The following is a 19,925-nucleotide window of genomic DNA, read 5'->3' as shown; positions in this document are numbered from 1 at the left end:
CAGCCGGTAACCTTGGCGAACACTAGTGGAAAACAATCAAAGTTTGCCGAGTCTTAAGTAAAGCTAAAATCGCTGAGTGAAAAACACCATCGGCAGATCTGTCATGCATCCTGAGCAGAACACCACGAAGAAACGTATAAGTTATCATCTTAGTCACAACAATTACCGAAATATTGAACTCTGTTTCAGTTCTCATCAAATAGATTCCCTCGCTTTAACACAAGCAAGTGTAAATCAGCTTCCAGGATCATCAGATGTAAACCATCGGGCGGTTTCTGTCGGTAGCAGTGTTTCTGATAACTGCAGGAAGTTTTAGACGTTCACAAGACTGGAAAAGTTCATCCATAAATCCCGGAATGAAGGCGGAGATATATTGTCGAAAGTGGATGCGAAGATCGAGTTATTCCGCGTTGACGTTTCGCCACAAAAGTCGGAAAAACTCCCCCATCAACTTGTAGCACCACGATACTAAATTACCTTTTTGAGGCTGTGACAATCACTTTTCCCGTAAAGAAACGTGTGTTTTTAACGGAATACGTAATACAGTGGTGAAGTTCACTGACTGTGTAGTTTTGCACTGGGTTTGAGACGGTGAATGAATCGGTAAACGCGCGCATCGCCGGATGTAAATTGACAACTTCCGCTCGAATAATATTTTTCTTTTCCTTAATTCATGAGCCATATAATAAACAACTTAATAACCTCGACCGTTCGGTCGTTACGGGAAAATCTCAAACCTCGGCCTACCGTATTGACCTCGCTATCGCTCAGTCAATACGGCAAGGCCTCAGTTTGAGATTTTCCCGTAACGACCTCACTCTCGGTTATTAAGCAGTTAAACATAGGCCAAGAATAGCGAAATAAACATATAGACTGGAAGTGCGAAAACACTACTGCTGACAGGATGTAACGCAATGTACATACAATAAATGGAGAAGCGCTAGAAATACGAGCTGGAAAGGTGGATCTATTCACAATGAAAAGCCAAAACAGGAAAACGAAAAGATTTGACAAAATAGTGAAATTAATCTTTCAGACTGCAAAGTATAACGAGATTCATATCTACCACAGTCGGGACGGCCCGAATTTTAGAATTAATTTTTTTGCTCGGAGGGTACAAGCACAGGATCTTTTTGGCGAGCAAAATATGGCTTTGTCCGCAGTATACGTACCTTGATAGAAAATTCTTACATCCAAGAATAATGGTTAAATATATTTTAATCTCCTTAATCCCATTTCTTGTGTTGTTAACGAAACACATTTTTGTTACACTAGTAGAACTTACGACAGTAACGATTTAGAGTAAACTAAGCTTGTTGAAGTGTAGTAAAGCCAATGCATGTGGCTATGACATCTCCACCAGGCATTTAAATTAGGGTTTCAATACGTTATCTACGGGCTTAAACACGAATGCCTAAACGCGAGCCAACTAGGTGGGTTCTAAAGGCATGCTCCCCCCCAGAAAATCTTTGATTTCAATTCCTATTAAAGGAAGGGGGAAATTGTATCCGGTCCTTAAACTCATTATACAGAAATAAGGCATGTACTCCACGTCGTTAAATTTTTAATAGACAAGAGATCAACAAATGTACAAACATTAAGTGGTCAAGAACATTAGCCAACGCGTCAGTGGATGCAAAGCATATTTGCCTGTAGTAGTTTAGTATTTTCATGGGAACTGGTTGTTCTCCAGTCTCGATTTCAATTCCTTCGTGTTCGCGTTTTCCGTGTCAGCATTGTTCCTGCCACTGAGCTTTTAGTAAAATGGTGTCGAAGAATGATTTAAAATTTACGTCGTTTCCTGCATTTTCGCCATGACATTAACATCCAGTTTACCACTATCAGTTGCCACTTTGTCTTCTGTACTAGGATTGATTGTTATCTTTGTGGGAAAGCCGCCGCTGCACGATTCTAAATTCTTAATCAGTACATGTATTTCGGACTTTAGATTTTCGACAAGGAAAGTAATCCAGTCCAGAAGTAAAATCTGCGTAGTTTTTTACGAAGATTTTTGTATTTATCTCAAGGTAAAGTCCCCAGCCCCTCCTCCTGCGCGGTCCCTGCTGGTTAATTTTGGAAACTGTCGCCAGACAACTAAAATAATATTAAGGTGGCTGAACACAGTTTTTGATACCTGTGTTTCATTCACCTTTTTCTCTAAAACCCTTGATCCCTCGGTCGTCAAAAATGGCACCAAGTTAGTTAACAACACAAACTTCGGTTTTTTAATGGTTAAGCTGACGTATGTGCCGTTGCCATGGCAACATGAATAAATATAAACAGGCCTTTAAAATCGGTTTTGTTTATTTGCAGAAAAATTGGTCATTAGATTTTCCTTATAATCTGCATGCAACAGGCTTGTAACGATTCTCACAAGTTAACACCATTTTGCTAATAATTTAACAGAAAGATCTTTAATTATCCGTTGTTGAAGGTTCACTGGAATATCTAGAATTTCCTTTGTTAAAGTTCAATTATTTTCAATACTCCAGTTACTTATTTCCCAAAGTGTTTTAGTAGTAATGGTGGTTTTTATGGGCAGTAACCAATCAGGAGCCGAGAAAGACAATAGGCTATTGTTTGGAGAACAATGGGCCCTATTGTTCTCCAAATCCAAGATGGCGCTATTTATTTTCAGCCAATCAGGAGCCGAATTAAGAATTCAAGATGGCCGTGCCCACGAAACACTGGAAAAGATGAAAATTTACAGAGTATGTAAATAACATGTAATTAACATGTAAATCATCAAAAAGAGACTGTAAAGAATAATTTTACATGATTTTTCCCCTTTTACATGTTTTGGTGGTTTCATGTAAAAAACATGTAAATATTTCAAGTGAAACATGTAAATGATGAAGAAAACACTGTAAATGTTTCAAAGCCAAGGGCTAAGATCATGTAAATAACATGTAAACTGTTCCTGCAAATACTGTAAATAGCCTGTAAATTTCTTGTGATTCAACCTGGAAACCCGTAAATAACACGTAAATTTAATACAGGGAGGCTGCCAAAATACTGTAAATAACATGTAAATAAAAAAGGGGAGGCAGTAAACAACATGTAAATAGAAAAAGGGAGGCTGTAAATAACATGGAAAACGAAAACAGGAGCCTGTAAATAACGTGTAAATCAAAAAAGGGAGCCTGTAAATAACATGTAAATCGGAAAAGGGAACCTGTAAATAACGTGTAAATTGAAAAAGGGAACCTGTAAATAACATGGAAATCAAAAAAGAGAGCCTACAAAGAACATGTAAATCGAAAAAGGGAGCCTGTAAAGAACATGTAAATCGAAAAAGGGAGCCTGTAAAGAACATGTAAATCGAAAAAGGGAGCCTGTAAATAACATGTAAATCGAAAAAGGGAGCCTGTAAATAACCTGTAAATTGAAAAAGGGAGGCTGCAAATATCCTGGAAGTTGAAAAAGGGAGCCTGTAAATAACCTGTAAATTGAAAAAGGGAGCCTGCAAATAACCTGTAAATTGAAAAAGGGAGCCTGTAAATAACATGTAAATCGAAAAAGGGAGCCTGTAAATAACCTGGAAATTGAAAAAGGGAGCCTGTAAATAACATGTAAATTGAAAAGGGGAGCCTGTAAATAACCTGTAAATTGAAAAAGGGAGGCTGCAAATATCCTGGAAGTTGAAAAAGGGAGCCTGTAAATAACCTGTAAATTGAAAAAGGGAGCCTGCAAATAACCTGTAAATTGAAAAAGGGAGCCTGTAAATAACATGTAAATCGAAAAAGGGAGCCTGTAAATTACCTGGAAATTGAAAAAGGGAGCCTGTAAATAACATGGAAATCGAAAGAGGGAGCCTGTAAATAACCTGGAAATTGAAAAAGGGAGCCTGTAAATAATATGGAAATCGAAAAAGGGAGGCAGAAACCCTGTATGATAAAAAAACTTGTAAATAATAACTTGAAGAAAAATACATAGAATGCACTGTTTTATTGTAATCAAATCTGTTGACCTTAATTATAATAGTACAAAATATGCAAATTTATACAGAATCAGAAATTTACTCCAATCAGTACAAACTCAGTAAAATTCAAATAGTTTGTATATGCCATGATTAAGGTTTACAATGTATACATTGGAACAAATAAAACATGCTTTCTTTTCTTTCTATCCATAACAAGACGACTTAAATGTAATTTTGTGCATGGCCAAAATATTTCAAAATACCACGACTGAGCTCCTTTAACCGAATTCAAGCACTTTTCAAGAAGACTACTAAAATTCAAGACCTTTTCAAGATTGTGCGAAACCATGTCATATTCAGCTCTATACTGTTGGCAGCTACAACTAGTAAAAATTTTGCAATTTAGGTGTATTATTAAATTAAAATTGTTTGCAAATGGATACCTGTCTTAAATTTATACTAAAATATTAATTGACAAAGTCAAATGTAACAATGATAATACCTTTGTCATAAAATGAATGAATAAACTGTTTTTCTTACTAAGTAATTAATGCAGGATTAAATTAGCTTTAATAATTATTATGAAAAATGTGGGAGGCACAATGGCCTCATAGTTACATGTAGTGCACTCAACTCCTGATCACGCGGTCCGGGTTCAAGCCCTAGGCAGGTACATTCTGTTGTGTTGTCGGGCAACACACTTTACTTTCAGTGCCTCTCCACCCAGGTGTATAAGTGGGTATCAGCGAATTTAATGGTGGGGTAAGCCTGCAATGGACTGGCGTCTCATCCAGGGGGAGTAGAAATAGTCCTACTCGCTTCCTGCTACAGAAAGCAGGATAAGCTCCAGCCTGTTGGGCCACGTGGCTCGTATGCAGACTTTACCTTTACTGCGTTATGAAAATTACTGCAATGTAAGTGTCAAGTATTGATCAACTTTTTTCGCAGAGTGAATTGTTCTTTTGAAATAACAGAAAATGGGAGAAAAAACCACAAGATAGAGATTGACATTTTAAATTCATCATAAAAACATTCATGCCAAAGGAATACTACATTGCATAACATAAAACAAGGCTTCTGGCATCTTTTAGGCTATGTTTACAAAGTCACAGTTTCCTTCTTTTTCCAAAACTGTACGGAATCCAAACAGTACAAACATTTTGCATCTCTGACAAAACATTCACTGTAAACAATATTCAGACTGGTGAAAATCCAAAATTTTACTTTTTTTGTGATAAAACACTACTTAAAAAACAAAAAAACAAAACAAAAAACAATTCGTAGTTCCCATAACACAACATAAGTTAATAAATTATTGTTCTGGTACTACACGTATGTAAACATAGCCTTTTCTTTTTACGATGAAATCTTATGGCTGCTGTATTGAACAATAAGTATCAACCTAGCAACCTAAAATATTTAAATTTAATGCTAATTCACTAACACAGGTAGGTGATACTTCACAGCATTAAAAATGTTTAAAGTGGTTGAATTTATGCCAGAAAGCTTCCAGAGCATATCAAAGTGTTGAAGGTCACCATGTTAGACTGTAATGCACCAGGGGCCCATTTCTCAAAGGTCCCAAAAAGTTTTCGCGCCCAGAAAGCCATACCAAAATCTGAAATCTTATGCTTACAGAGCTGTTTTATTTGCTTATTCTCAATATGAACAGAGGTTTCCTTCACACAAGAAGTTCCAGGCATATACATCTCTTAGTTTTTAGACACAGCTCAATTAAAGATATCTTTGTGGGCCCGAAAAGTTTGCGGGGCCTTCAAGAAATGGGCCTTGGACTCCTTATAGAGTCATAAGTACTGTAGCCTTCTCAGTTGCTGCTTTTTTCCTGATCAAGCATCAATGCCAAGGAGTATGCATATATTGACCACTCTCAATTTTACTTCATCCTACAAGTAACATAAAACATTTCGTTAAATAACATAAGTTATGTCTCTGTATGAATCAGCAAATTCTGTGTATGATATCAATCAGCAAATTTTACACTGGAGTTATTATTTTGTTTCTTATCATTCCAATTTATACTGTAGCCTTTGAAATCGGACTGTAGCTGGTCATGTTGACCGGCCAAAGTAATTTTAGCTCAGTCACATCTCGTTTCTGACTGGTCAAGATATTTACGAAAAAATCAAGTACACGTAATGTTAGACTAATTAAACCCACAAATATAATTTGTTTGTTCCAGTCACTGCTAGACCGTTTAAAAATTGGCTTAATATTTTTCTGAACGGATTTAACCCCAGTCGCTCGAATGGCATTCCTATCAATCTTGAACGCATGAAAAACAGCAAGCGAATGGTCTTTAGCTGTTCAAACAGATATGCGTTGGTGTATGTTTTCGTGAGAGGTCATAATAAAAAAGAGATTAAAACTCTCAGATTTACAGTTGGGGATTTCATTGTTTATTCAAGAATGAACAATGTGACCATCTCAACATGACATGACTGGTCAACATGACCGGCGAGTGAAGTTTTTGGCCGGTCAAGTCACCATTCTGGCCAGACATTGGCCGTTGACTGGCCATTATTTTGAGCCCTGAATATTCATCGATCAAACAGATCTTACATCTACATCTGTAGCTGCTGTGTGACAAAAACTTTGCACCTCTGATTGGAAGGCACTGAATGTCAGAGGATGTAGAAGAACTAAACTCAAAATCTGTGGCAGTAAATATTCAACGTTCACTATCTCCTACACTAATATTCATGCACAATAAATCAAACTCCTATCAAACAATGTTTAAATAATAAGTCAAGTTATTTGCAGGCACAATTTGATTGTTTCTTTAATACATCCACTTATGCTCTATTGGTGGACAAAGGTACAGATGATGTCATAAACATTTGTTTTTGTTTCTTTGTTATGTATTACAAAGCAAATAGATTCCATGTTGTTGTGCATCTGTTCAGTAATAGATCATAGAAGACAACAAAATGTAGTAAGAACATCAGTGACACACTTGGCTAAAAAATTCACAGATTCTGTGACACACTGGCAATGGCTTATGTGAATATTTTTTGTTTTTACCACATTTTGATGTTATCTGTGATCTACTCAAGGCAGGAAAAAACCCAGGCCTGATTTCCTCAGCCAAGTAAATTTTGCTCTTGGGCAAGTGAAAATAGAAGTTCAGTGGCCCAGTGGGCAAGTGAAATTACAGTGTAGCCTCAGTAGTCTTGTGAGTCTGACTAAAAATGCCAGCTTGATAAATGATAATTTCCAGTCATTCCATTTCAAAACTTAAGACCTAAAGATTAGTTAATTATTAGGTTGAAAGCAAGAATTAGTTAGGAATCTGAGCGTACTTTGCTCGCATTTGTCCTCTGATTTCCTTACTGGCCACCACATTGGCAACTAATATTTAAGTAGGGGGCAAGTGAAAACTAAAATTGACTGGCCAACTGGGCAAGTGACTTAAAATTTTTTTTCCTGCCCTGCTACTACTGAACAGATGCATGACACATGAAACCTACATGTATTTGGTAAGAGCCCAATTTCGTACAAGTAAAACGTACAGCTGTAACAGGGCTCTAAAATGCTGTCTGGTCATCCCAGGGTAAGGCAATCGATTGCAATTGATCCATAAATTGATATAAATCAATAAATTGAAATTAATGTAAGTGTTATCAGTGTCATCAATCAATTGAAAGAAATTCATACTCACATGCTAGAGAAGTTTCAAGTTATCAATTTGATTTTACCAGATTTATCAGTCATTAGAGAATCAATTGAAAGTTGGTCTCTCTTTGTTAGTTCACATAAACTGTAGAAAAACTGTGTCCCTCAACACAATGCTTGATTGTAACTTTTTTTTATGTAGATTTCAAAGGCACTACCAAAGACCCCCAAAACATAGTCCCGATACATGTATGCCAGCAAAATATTCTGTTTACAAGATACAATGTTATCTTTTTCTGCAATTGCATTCACGATTTCATATTTCACTTTATATCTTTTGTTCATTTCTTTCTTATTAAATGTTGCTTAAACGATAAGCTAGTATCAGCAAAATCGATAATGCTTATTGAAAATTTGATCACAATTGATTACTCATGATGAATCCTTTTATTGATTTCTGATATCATTGACTAATCTCTATTGATTGTTATCGAATAATCGATTGACTATACTGTGTCATCCAAGACAAGTAGATTTTCCTGCCTGGGCAAGTTACTCCTTTTTTTTCAAGTCCTGTGTAGTTTTCATGACAGTTTGAGGTGCATGTATACCTCTTTATAAAGTATCTTAGTTTTTTTTTTTTTTTTTTTGTGAAAGGAAATTCCACAACATTTAACTTACTATCAGTAGCAGTGAGTGCAATGTCCATGTACAGTTATGTATAACAGCATATTGTAACTTGCATGTAGGTACAACTGTAGACACCTGAGTAACTTCAGAATACTGACACTGGCATAAGAGAAATTTCTCTGCTGAAAATGGCACATTACATTTTAGCTTACTAGCATTCACATCAGAGGGCAACATAACCTTACAAGAGCATGCATCAGAAGGAATCATAAGGTGCATTTTAGCCAATAACAAATGTCGCATGCTCTTCCTCTTTTATCGAGAACAGATAATAACGGATCATAAAGCTCTCTATGCACGGCAGGTAAACATCACCAAAGTCGATTACACAAACAATGTAACTTCTCGTTGATAATGACACATTCACAACCAAAGGCAAAACGAAACGTATCTTGACGTTACTTTACTCTACTCGTTCAATTTATGCAAAACTTGCTTACCTGTTGTTGTTGTTGCCTGTAATCGCTATCTTCAGCTTCTGGGTAACGGAAAACTTTGCCTTGAAACCGTGCACGGTGACAAAACGAAGGTAGAGTGGATTTTGGTCCGCTAAAACAGAGCTCGAGTTCGATACAAGTTCCAACGAACTGCCCAACATGGCGGGAGAACCGAAACAACCTGGTACCTAACATGAAGACCGCTGATTCCTGCTTTTTGGAGAGGCTGCTATATTTAACGCTCTAAATCGGACAGGTCTCAAAAACCGCTGATTGGCTGAGGACTTTTTCTAAGGACGCCTGCGCAGGAACTTGACCGCTGACTTACTGCGGGGATTGGAAGCGCGATCGAGCCGCTGTCACAGTGATATGTGTATCCCCGTGATATGTGTATCCCCGCACACATATCACTAGTGATATGTGTATCCCCTCCAAAATGGCGACCAGTGATATGTGTATCCCCCACCCCCTCCCCTCTACTTTAAAAAAGCAATATCCTCCTTGAAAGCGCTCTCGTCGTCCGGTCGCTTACTGGACGAACGACTAACCCAAACAGGCTTAAAACACAAATCTCAATTTTTGTAGTTGAAAAAGTTTACGTATCTGCTGCTGGAATTGTGTTCTTGATCCTAACTGGTTTTCTGCGAGCAGGATATAATGAATTTAAAGTTGAACACCAAATGGATCTAGATATATTTCAATTTGAGTTTCACGGCACCGGATTTCTAGGACGATATTAATTGCGCGGTGCATTCTCACCCCTCGAGTAACGCATATTCTCCACTGTTCATCGCCTTGTTTGCATCTGAATTATTCGTGGAGTGAAACACATATCACGGCTTCGACCCGATCGCCATAAAATGATTAGTGGCACTCGTGTATCCCCTGCACCCGCTTTTCAGTTCAACTTTTTGTAAGATATGTTAAGTCTCAAGCTGTATACATTGCTATACTGCGAATATTGCTAGCACGTTTCATAATATTCGACGTTTATTCTTCGGCAGTTAGCCTAGATTACGGCTGTCTTCAGGGGATACACATATCACTGCGCCATGTAATAATTAGTGATATGTGTATCCCCTGCATGCGGTCGACGACGGTGTACAACCGAGGTCAGTGAAACTCCAGAAATCCCAAGCTATGAATAAATGGCGGGTGTTAATATTTCTAGCAAGCAAGTTTTGACAATGCAAATGTTATGGGCATTTTTCTTCTTGGGTAGAAAGCCAATATAACAGCTGTGTCCATGGGGATACACATATCACTAGTTCATGAAATAATCAGTGATATGTGTATCCCTTATTATCCCGTGCACGCGTGCACGCGTTTTTAGTGGAATTATCGAGTTTCAAACTTCAGTGAACCCAAGCCGTGTAAAAACGTCGGGTGCTAATATTGCCTGCAGTTTTGACAAGGTTGATGCGCTATATTATAACAGTTGTGTTTCTGGGGATACACATATCACTGCGCCACGAAATAATTAGTGATATGTGTATCCCCTGCACGCGATTTCAGTTTAGATATTTAGACATTCGAGTTGCAAACTCCGCAAATCTCAACCTGGGTATAAACGTCGTAGCGAGTAAGCAGCCAGCACGTTTCGGCAATAATTGGCCATTTTCTCCGATCAAGTAGATAGCCAATCTAACGGCTGTGTTTAGGGGATACACACTGAGATCACTGCGCCATGAAATAATTAGTGATGTGCGTATCCGCTGTTCGAAGTTTTAGTCAGATATACAATCGAGTCGGTTGGAACTCAACCAAACTCAAGAAATCCTAATCTGCTCCGTTGGGCGCGAATTCATTTCTAGTTTCTTCTACTCTTTACAGTGCTCGTCGGAACCTCGCAACCGAGTCGCCATTTTGTTCGTTGAATGCCCAGGCGCGTATCAGTGTTTTGTGTATCCCCACAGGGGATACACATATCACTAGTGATATGTGTGCGGGGATACACATATCACGGGGATACACATATCACTGTGACACCGCCATTGAACGGTAGTTTGAGTGAACTGCGCTTGGTTGTGCTCTTTTCACCACAAGTTGGTGCTTTTTGCTTGGCCAGTTTGTCAGTATATTTGCAGTTTTATTAATGGTTATTTATGAAGGAAGACTGGGTTGTCGAGGATGAGCATAAAATCAATGGACTGCAGTTGATGTTTGCCGACAACGACGATGTTAGCCTGCGCTTAGAGGAGCACAGCAAATTCGGCGCGAAATTCTGCTACATCCTTGCACTGGTTTCTGTTTGGGATTTGTGTATACTGGAAGGATCTCTGATGGATTCGGTTCCGTTTAAATTCTACCCTGGTCCCAAAGGTTTTTCTTGATTTTTCCTTTCGCGAAGCGGCGAACACGAGTCGCTTCGCGACTCGTGTTTTCACCGCTTCGCGGCTCTCCCGTAGCCCTCTCGTGCGGAGAAAAATCAAGAAAAATCTCTGGGACCAGGGTATGTAAATTCAGAAGCGCTCCGCAAATTTTGCTTGCCTTGATGTCATCAATCTTTTTCCAAAAAATCGATCATCGAACTTGTCATCCTCTCGATTCTCTGATTCTCTATTTGAGCTTTCTTCTGGTTCGTCGTCGTCTTCATCTCCACTGTTTTTGTTTTCTTCATGCTGAGCTGTCATTGGCATACACCTCAGCTCATAAAGTAAAAGTCAAGAATAAGAAATTGGTAAGCAGAATTCTATGTACATACAGTTAAGAAGGTCATTAATAACTTACATTGTACAACTTTCAAAAATAATACTTCATTATATCATGTCCACTTCACAATACATGTTTGTAATGTTTCCACCTTTCAATAAAACTCCATACCAGTGGCCATAGCACCTGACCATGCAATGTCTTCATTACTTAGGAAATCGAAAACAGAAAGAACCAGGAGATTATTAACCATAATTATTTTGACAATTTTTTTTGAATTTTTTCTTGAGTTAATTTCAACAATTTACCACAGGTTGAATGATTTTGTTACAGTTTTGAGGCAATTTATTGCTTCTAAAGCCTCCTCTTTTGAAAATTTCATTTTCCTACACAGTTACAAAATTAGCTACCTTCTAAAATTAGAGTGTAGGATTTCAATCTTTCCCTGTGAAAACTTCAAGGTGGTTCTGAAAATTATGTGCCATACCTTAGCAGCACAAACCATTTCATGCCCATGTCTTGCTAAATTCTTAAAGCACACTGCATTTTATACAAATGTGAATTACTTTCATTCCTTAAAACTTTTTTCAGCATTTGACCAGTTGAACTCTTTGAATTGCAGAGGGAGATGTTGAAGGAAGTTTTGGCAGTGATAATTTCCTCTTTCAACGGATACAAAACCAAGGAGATGCTGAATGTCAATACCCCCTTGACAAGGGTGGACTGTGCCACCCTCCATGGTCATGTGAACATTACAGTGACTCTTAGTGATATCATCTCCCAAATCAACTACTTCCATTTTGTTGTGACTTTGTACATCCACAACTGCAGTGCACATATGCCAAGTGGTACTTGCTACGGAACTTGTGGACCAGATAGTGCTTGGCATGCAAAAAAATGTCTTCCTTGATGAAGAACGTGAACTTTCTATTCTGCAAATTTTGGGTGAAACACTGTACATTTCTGCTCTCAGAGTATACAGTAACACTGAAACTTCTATCATAACTCTTATTGGTATTACCTCCTTGTATTAATGTAAAGTAGACTCATCTTCTGTCTACGATCATTGATTGGACAATAATTTTGTTATGATCCACAACGATTTTTTCTGTTTTCTAAGTTGGGCACAAAGTGGAAATACAAAATAAATTGCTGGCTGAGACTAACTAATTTAATTCCAGTTGATGATTATTGGCAACATGTGATCTCACGTTTATCGCCTCCCTTATTAAAAAAATTTTGTTTTTGTACTTCTGTCTTCTTGTCTGTCAACCAAGGTCTTTTCATAGTTAAGTAATGGCTGTGGGTGGCAGCTGAACCCAAGAACCATGTACACATCAGTGAACTGTGACTGGCTCCTTTCATTTTGAGATTTGAGCCATTTGCCCTTAGATGGGAGAGTTTTTCTAGCACACACACACACACACACACACACACACACACAGATGTTATGCCAGATGTCCGTGATAAAATACTAAGTAAACATTTTGTCTCTGAACTACTGTAGATACATGTATTTTGCAACTGACCAAACAGTCCAGCAGCATGCTGATCACAAAGCTTCCATTTCAGTCAGATCATAGAGGTGTTTACCACCCTTGTGTATAGTGCTTGGTCAGTGCTCTGTGAAACTGCTGAACATGTTTGCCAAATTCTGGTTCTGCTACAAATGTTCACAACATTTTAAAGGAGCTCAGTCATGGTTTGCACATATTGGAAAGTTTAGCCTCAATTTTTCAAATTAATTTGTTGTTTGTAATCCATGTTAATCTTCTCCATCCTTAGCCATCCTTGCTCCTTTATGGTTCCTTTATCTCTTTGGTGTTTTTCTATCTTATTAAACTGTTATTTTCAGGTTTCCTACTATTTAAAGGTAATTTTGTATGTGGCCGAAATAACTCAAAATACCATGACTGAGTTCCTTTAATTTCTACCTGTATTAACAGTTGAGTACAGTCAAGGATAATATTATCTTGATACCTTCATTAAACATGGGTTAGCACTTCAGCCCTTTTGTTGTTTATTAGCACTGATGCATGCTCAAATATAGTCAAAATTTGTAATGAGCCTTGACTACAGAGTGATGGTTGATTCTAGGGGGAGAGGTTTATAATGATCCCATCCTCAAACTGCAGCTTCTTTTGGATTTTGCAAGAACTGACTTATTTGTGTGTTTTCATTTTCAAATGAGAAATTAAATTTACATCTTTGGTCACAATTTTTTTTTTTCACTGGAATGGAATGGTTGGGGCAGAGACTGGTGATGCACAACTTGCCAGTCAAAATAGGGTTTTAGTTACTTTGTGTTTTCTCCAGTAACTTTGCACTGACTTGTTCAAGCTCCTCAACTACATTGTGTATGCTTTCATGTTGTAATCTGGCGACATTTAAGTTAGCATTCTGCTGAATGATTTAAAAGGTCTAATGTAATTATTTTGATGCTATACCTGTATACCTGTGGGAAACCAGATTTGACAATGATTGGTATTTTTTCATTCTTTCATTTTCTTTCAGACATTTTCATTGAATGATACATTTTTTCCTGACATTCAGATTCATGAAGTAATTTTTTTTCATTTTAAATCCTAAATATTGTTTTTTAGGTTTTATATTCCAACAATACTTGGATCACACATTGACCCAGGAGTGCTTTATAAATCTGGCTCTCTGTTTTTATTAAAAATCAATAAGTTGAGTCTTTTAGGTAGAGTTGTGTCAACTAGAAAAGCATTTTCTGTATGTCAAACTTTTGATACTGATGCTGGAAAGCCCTTTTTAGGGATGCTCCGTAAAGTAAACGCAGGTATTGTATGGTGCAAGATAATTTTTCTTTATAGCTTCAAAAACAAAAGAAACCATTACAATGCCCTGATTAGAAGCCAGTGCAGTGCTTATGCTACCAACCTTGTATCCTACTACAGTGTACGATTATTTTTAACTCTGAGAAGTAAGCTTAAATATAAGCTTATGTACCTACCTATTTCGGCGAAATATAATGTTTGCTGCAAACTATTCGCTCCTGTACGTCTGCTTGAATTAACTTAGGCTTAAGTGTTTGTTGCAAATGCTCGGGTTTAAAGAAAGCTAAATAGCTGTGGTCCAGGCTCTCGAACACTGTAATGAGGTGTTAGGGGTACTTTAGTCAGCCTCCCTGAACAGGTATCACCAGCGGGACTTTGCGGAAAGCAACAAGTTGTCTCGTTTAATACTTTTCCGTGAATTTTCATTTGGCCGAAAGAACAGAAAAATACCCTTCCCATAATTCATTTCATTAACAGCGATCTGATCGAGTAATCCTTTTCTTTACCACCTCGAAGGGCCCGTTGTCCCTTGGCGCATATTATTGATTTCCACAAAAAGTACAACAAGATCTAAAAGAAATCCAGTTGCTTGTTTTGAGTTAGGTAAGCTAAATTTTTCAAAGCGGATGCACCTTGAAATGGCGGGAAAAAGTCGAGAGCTAACCGTGGCGCTGAGAAGAAAGACTACAACTCCATCTTGACGTTCTAAACAAATCCTGTTTTTTTTCACATGAACAAAGAGAGGCGTGCAATACACTACAATAGAGCATTGATTAAATGACGGCAATTACAATCATGGTGGTATTTAACACGAAAGGAACGCCTAATGAGAAAACAATTTGTCTCTACTCACAGAGTCACTTTTTGCATCCGCTCGGACGAAGTCTTGCCGTCAGATTGCCATTCATCCAGCCATTATTCATCGTTAAAAAGCTTCATTGAGCTGCTCCTTTCGGTTTACAACCATATAATACCTTTGGGAAGTGTTTTCTCAAAACCATGGAAACGAAAAAAAAGTCATTTTTGATATTTCCTTGCGGAAGAAACAACGTTAACGTAGTCCAAATCTCAAGCTTAACAAACACTGGGCTGTCTTAACAAACGAGAAAATCAGAGTCCAGTTTCTCTTCCACCAGTGGCGAACGTTAACACAAGGGGGAACCAGGTAAGGGTGAATATTCTGTAGAAAATGACCGCCGATCTCACTAAACACAATGCCAAGGCAAACTCGAAACGTCGAAGGCGTAATTCAACCGATTATGGAAGTTTGAATAAATGTATGAGCAGCCTGATGAAAGGCTGAATTACGTGGCGAAATCTTATTCGTCGTCCGCCATTTTAAAACATTTGAAGGCGGGAACTGAGTGCGCATGCTCAGCGGTTTTTGAGACCTGTCTCTAAATCGATGATATTTCGTTCATTCCCAACGGTTCAGGGGCACAATTGTGACCTCGAACTTTCGTGATATGAGAAATTTAATGTCTGTTGTTTGCGGATTGTTAAAAAAATGTCATTTTGGGTACCGAAAAGAAGTCAGCTATCATTTTCGGAAAAGCGATAAGACCTAACGTTTTCGGGAAATGGACAAAAAAGCCCTAATAAGTTCGAGAATACTCAAGTTCCTCTAGAATAAACGAACAAATAAATCTTTTTTAGCGCAACCTAAAATTAACCTACAGAGCTTTGAAAGTACTCCAGATAGCCTAATACAGCGTTCAAAAGCATTCGAGAGAAAACGGTCGTTGGGTGTCCCTGTCGGTTCCCTGCCTAACCTAACTCCGCGTCAGTTCAAACTCGGTCACCAGGGCTCTTTCCGTCTTGAACTCACACAGCACGTGACGCTTTCATGGACCTTCATGAATGAATACGTACGTGTCCGAGAACTAATTTTTCTCTTTTCTAGAGACGCAAGCTTGGGACGCTTGCAAGTGCAGTAACAATTCTAGTTTTATTTTGTCGTTGTGGGTGCGCGGAAAGTTCACAAGAAGACAGCTTAAGGCGGTGTCGATCAATGCAGCGATTTAGTTTGGTGCATACCTTCTAACCCAACATCAATTTAAAGCACACTATTGCACACACTTGGACTTTAGAGAAGTTCAAATGCTTCAACGTAAAAGGCACCTTAATGGAGGCTTCACGGTAGGTTTACGGAGCTTTACGGCGGTGTTACACTTTAACTTTACGCGCCTTCAAAAGGTCCCATTTATATCTTCTTGGTTACCCCAGACATCCCTTCCTCTAGGTTTTCCATTTACATGGTTTTTACATGTTTCTTACAGGCTCCCTTTCTTTCATTTACATTGTTTTTACATGTTTCTTACAAGCCCCCTTTCCTCATTTACATGGTTTTTACATGTTTCTTACAGGCCCCCTTTTTTCATTTACAAAGGGTTTTACATGTTTCTTACAGGCCCCCTTTTTCTCATTTACATGGTTTTTACATGTTTCTTACAGGCCCCCTTTTTTTCATTTACATGGTTTTTACATGTTTCTTACAGACCCCCTTTTTTCATTTACATGGTTTTTACATGTTTCTTACAGGCCCCCTTTTTTTCATTTACATGGTTTTTACATGTTTCTTACAGGCCCCCTTTTTTCATTTGCATGATTTTTACAGGGTTACAAACATAACATTTCCAGACTTTTTACAGCATTCGGTTGAATAATTTACACGTTTCTCACATGGTTTAGCAAAGCAATTTACATGTTTTTTACAAAGGCAGATACTGTAAAAGTGCGTAAAATATTTTACAGGTTTTTACATGTTCTTCAAGTGATCATTGTCGACAAAGACAATGTAAATCACTATTTACAGAACATTTACATGCTGTACTAAAAGCTGTAAATTTCCTGTAATTTTATTTTACAAAACCCTAACATGTAAATTGTAATTTACAAAGAATGTAAATCAAGATTTACATACTGTAAATTGAAATTGACATGTGCATGGAAATTTTCAACTTTTCCAGTGAAAGTCGGCCATGTTGGAAAACAGCCCACCAGCCTCGACGGAGGACTGGGATCGGTCTCACGGATTTCCATGACGACACAAATCGCGCCAGGGTCACGCAAAAAATGTCAGGCAACCTCAAAATCGATACTTACAGCGTCCTGTGATCCTAAACGACAGAGGTCTGTCCGGCAAGTGGCTAGACTGAGAGACTTGGTTCCGAGTCTAGCCTATATAGGGTGTGGCAAAGCATCATGGGACGATAACCTCATCGGGAACCAATCAGAATACTTACAGTGGTCGGCTTCCCCAGTCCCCCTCTCTTAAGGAGAGCACTAAACCAAACATCACACAATGTAAAATATCACGAACTTTAATAGCAAATCTTTTGCGCTAACATTAAAAGATATGACTTCATTGCCATGTTGATCGAGTAAAAAGACCAGTTTCTATCGTCATCACACAATGTTTCAAACGAACTTTAATGTCAAAAACGTTTGCGCTAAAATTACAGAAAGCTGGTCATTGTGTCTCAAATAAGATAACACTATCAAAAAATGGAACAGAAATAATTTGATCTAGCGTGAATGCAATCCTTGACGAGTGCCGAATAATAAGCGAAGAAGAGACTTGGGTCCGAGCCTAGCCTATATAGGGTGTGGCAAAGCATCATGGGACGATACCATTGAAATGCTTCAAGTGGAAATGAAGTGCTAAATTGTTGAGTCTTTACAACGTTTATTGAATAATAATAACTCCAAAGGGAGAATTTGATTATTATTTTAAGTCTTGACCGTCGGTATTGCACAAAGTGTTGGGAACTAGACTCGTTTCCAGTTTCGCAGAGTCTTGGTCCATGGCCCCAAAACGCACAATATTCTGGCCTAGTTTTCGTTGCTTTTGGTCATGAAGTCTTTGCCTAATCCGTTCCTTATTCTTGGCATAATAACGTCTCCAATATTCGTTGATCCGTTCCCTGTTGTTTTCACAGTATTGTCTTCGGTAATTTCTGATGTGCTACTTGTTCTGTTGAAAATAGGCTCTCTGGCTGCGGGCGAGTCGTTCTTTGTTGTTTTCATACCATCTTTTACGACGGGTTTTGAGAATTCCGACGAACTCTGCACGATTTTTTTTTTGTTGGGCCAGGATTCGCTCTCTGTTCCTTGAATAATATTTTTTGTGGTAGGCCTTTTTACAGACGACCTTCTGGTCATTCCCTGACAATTGATTGGAGCAAGTCATCTTGCATGTGTAGCGTCTTACAAATAATGACTAAAACCCTGGAGTCACACACTCTTATAAGAGGCACATGGCTAATTCAGGTCTCTTCTTCTACTTCCTCTTCGTCATCATCGTAGGGGAGTAACTTCTTCCGCATTAGTCTGTTTAGCAGGAATTTTCGTTTTGCCACTGCGGACTCGGCCGCTTCGTCAAAATTCATGTCGTCTTCCTCAATAAAGCGTCGAAGAGCCTTCATGACTTTGCGGTGTATTGCGTTGTGTTCGATACGGTAAGTCCATTTTAGACGCTCTAAGTAAGTCCTTCGTAGCCTTCTTCTACTTACAGGTAATAGGGCATTAAAAGCAGCATTTTCGGCATAGTTTTGGGATTTTCCCTTATCCAGGAACTGCTGGACTTTTTTCAGGTAGATTTCTTTGAGATCTTCCCCGACGTTTTGACGTAACGGACTCCACGGATCCGGTTCATCGTCGTCCGCTTCCTCTTCCTCTTCCTCTTCGGAGCTGCTACTATCCCCCTCTTCTTCCTGTTCCTCTTCAGGCTCCTCTTCATCCACCTCCTCTTCCTCTTCTACGTTTTCATCATTGTTATCTTCTACGGGACCAAAAATGTCTGTTGAACGATCATCCATGATTCTCGTCGACCTTCACCCAAGACAACGTGCTTCAAATGAGCCGAGTCGATTAAACTGATGTTTAATATACCATTTTGGGCAATGATCAGACATCCTCTCTCTTTCTTCGATGCCAGCGCGGGTATCCTTCGTGCATCATAAGGTGACTAAACACGCGTTTCCTGTCATCACTGGCGGGATGTAAATCCAGGACCGTGTACCCAAACGGTCGTTCGGTCACTTTTTGATACGCGTCCATCATGTCTTGCCAGCAAGTGGGAAAAGCTTGAAGCAGTAAATTCTTCATCCTTAATTGATCTCTTGGATTTTTGAAGGCTACGATGTAGTGGGCGTTCCTGGAAATACTCTTGGCGTATTTCCCTGGTGGAAACATGTCTTGGCACAAGTACAACACAGTGATATTTTGATGATGAGAGTGTTTGGTGAATAAGTCTAGCAACGCTTTCTTCCATGTCTCTAAATCCGTCTTGCCACACCCCGTAGCAATAATGAATCGTAGTGGGAGGGTTTACAAACAATTCTTCCAAGTGATCCAAGAGTAACGATTCGGTAAAACAAGTCTTGCCACAACCAGAAGGGCCCACGATCAAAATACTGGAGGGTGTCTTGAACCGAAACGCTTCTCCCATTTCTATTCTACTAGGGATCCCATGGTGCTTTTCGGTAGGAAATGTGATATTTGGGACATCTCGTGTCTTTTCTGATCCACTGCTTTGACAACTATGTTTTTCGTGACGAATTCTACTGTCTGCACGAGAGAATAGTCTATGACAATATCGACAATAAAGAGACATGACTCCTTGCTAGTTTGACTCAAAATGAATTGAGGCAGTTAATGCCTTAGTTTTATACATGATTAATGATGGAGTTGACGAGTGTGGTGGAGGTGGTGGTGGTGTAAGTGGTAGTGGTTGTGGTGGTGGTGGTGGTAAATGTGGTGGTGGTGAATGTGGTGGATGTGAATGTG

General features: G+C 38.7%; 1 protein-coding gene and 1 long non-coding RNA gene across 2 annotated transcripts; one reads left to right on the top strand and one right to left on the bottom strand.

The window, feature by feature from the left end:
• The first annotated feature begins 10,676 nt into the window (after positions 1-10,676).
• Positions 10,677-14,029, top strand: LOC149109510 (uncharacterized). The gene is made up of 2 exons (XR_016208663.1): positions 10,677-11,362; positions 11,957-14,029. It is a non-coding gene; the product is annotated as an uncharacterized LOC149109510 (long non-coding RNA).
• Positions 14,030-18,218: 4,189 nt separating this feature from the next.
• On the bottom strand, positions 18,219-19,077 carry LOC149109509 (uncharacterized). Its single transcript, XM_089294415.1, has 2 exons — positions 18,517-19,077; positions 18,219-18,441 (listed from the first exon to the last, which is right to left on the bottom strand). Exons 1-2 carry the CDS (start codon positions 18,953-18,955, stop codon positions 18,404-18,406), a joined length of 477 nt encoding a protein of 158 aa, XP_089150541.1. The 5' UTR covers positions 18,956-19,077; the 3' UTR covers positions 18,219-18,403.
• Between the last annotated feature and the right edge of the window lie 848 nt (positions 19,078-19,925).

The sequence above is a fragment of the Orbicella faveolata genome, unplaced genomic scaffold (genome assembly GCF_042242905.1).
Source record: "Orbicella faveolata isolate gen_17 unplaced genomic scaffold, um_ofav_v1 contig_25, whole genome shotgun sequence".
NCBI lineage: Eukaryota > Metazoa > Cnidaria > Anthozoa > Scleractinia > Merulinidae > Orbicella > Orbicella faveolata.
Note: the sequence above shows the minus strand (reverse complement) of the source record. Positions and strands in the feature narration are given on the sequence as shown.

Coding starts and splice junctions, on each gene's coding strand:
- LOC149109509 (XM_089294415.1), bottom strand. CDS start 18,955: ATGGATGATCGTTCAACAGACATTTTTGGTCCCGTAGAAGATAACAAT. Junction 18,442..18,516: donor GGAAGACGACATGAATTTTG/ACGAAGCGGCCG, acceptor AGTTACTCCCCT/ACGATGATGACGAAGAGGAA.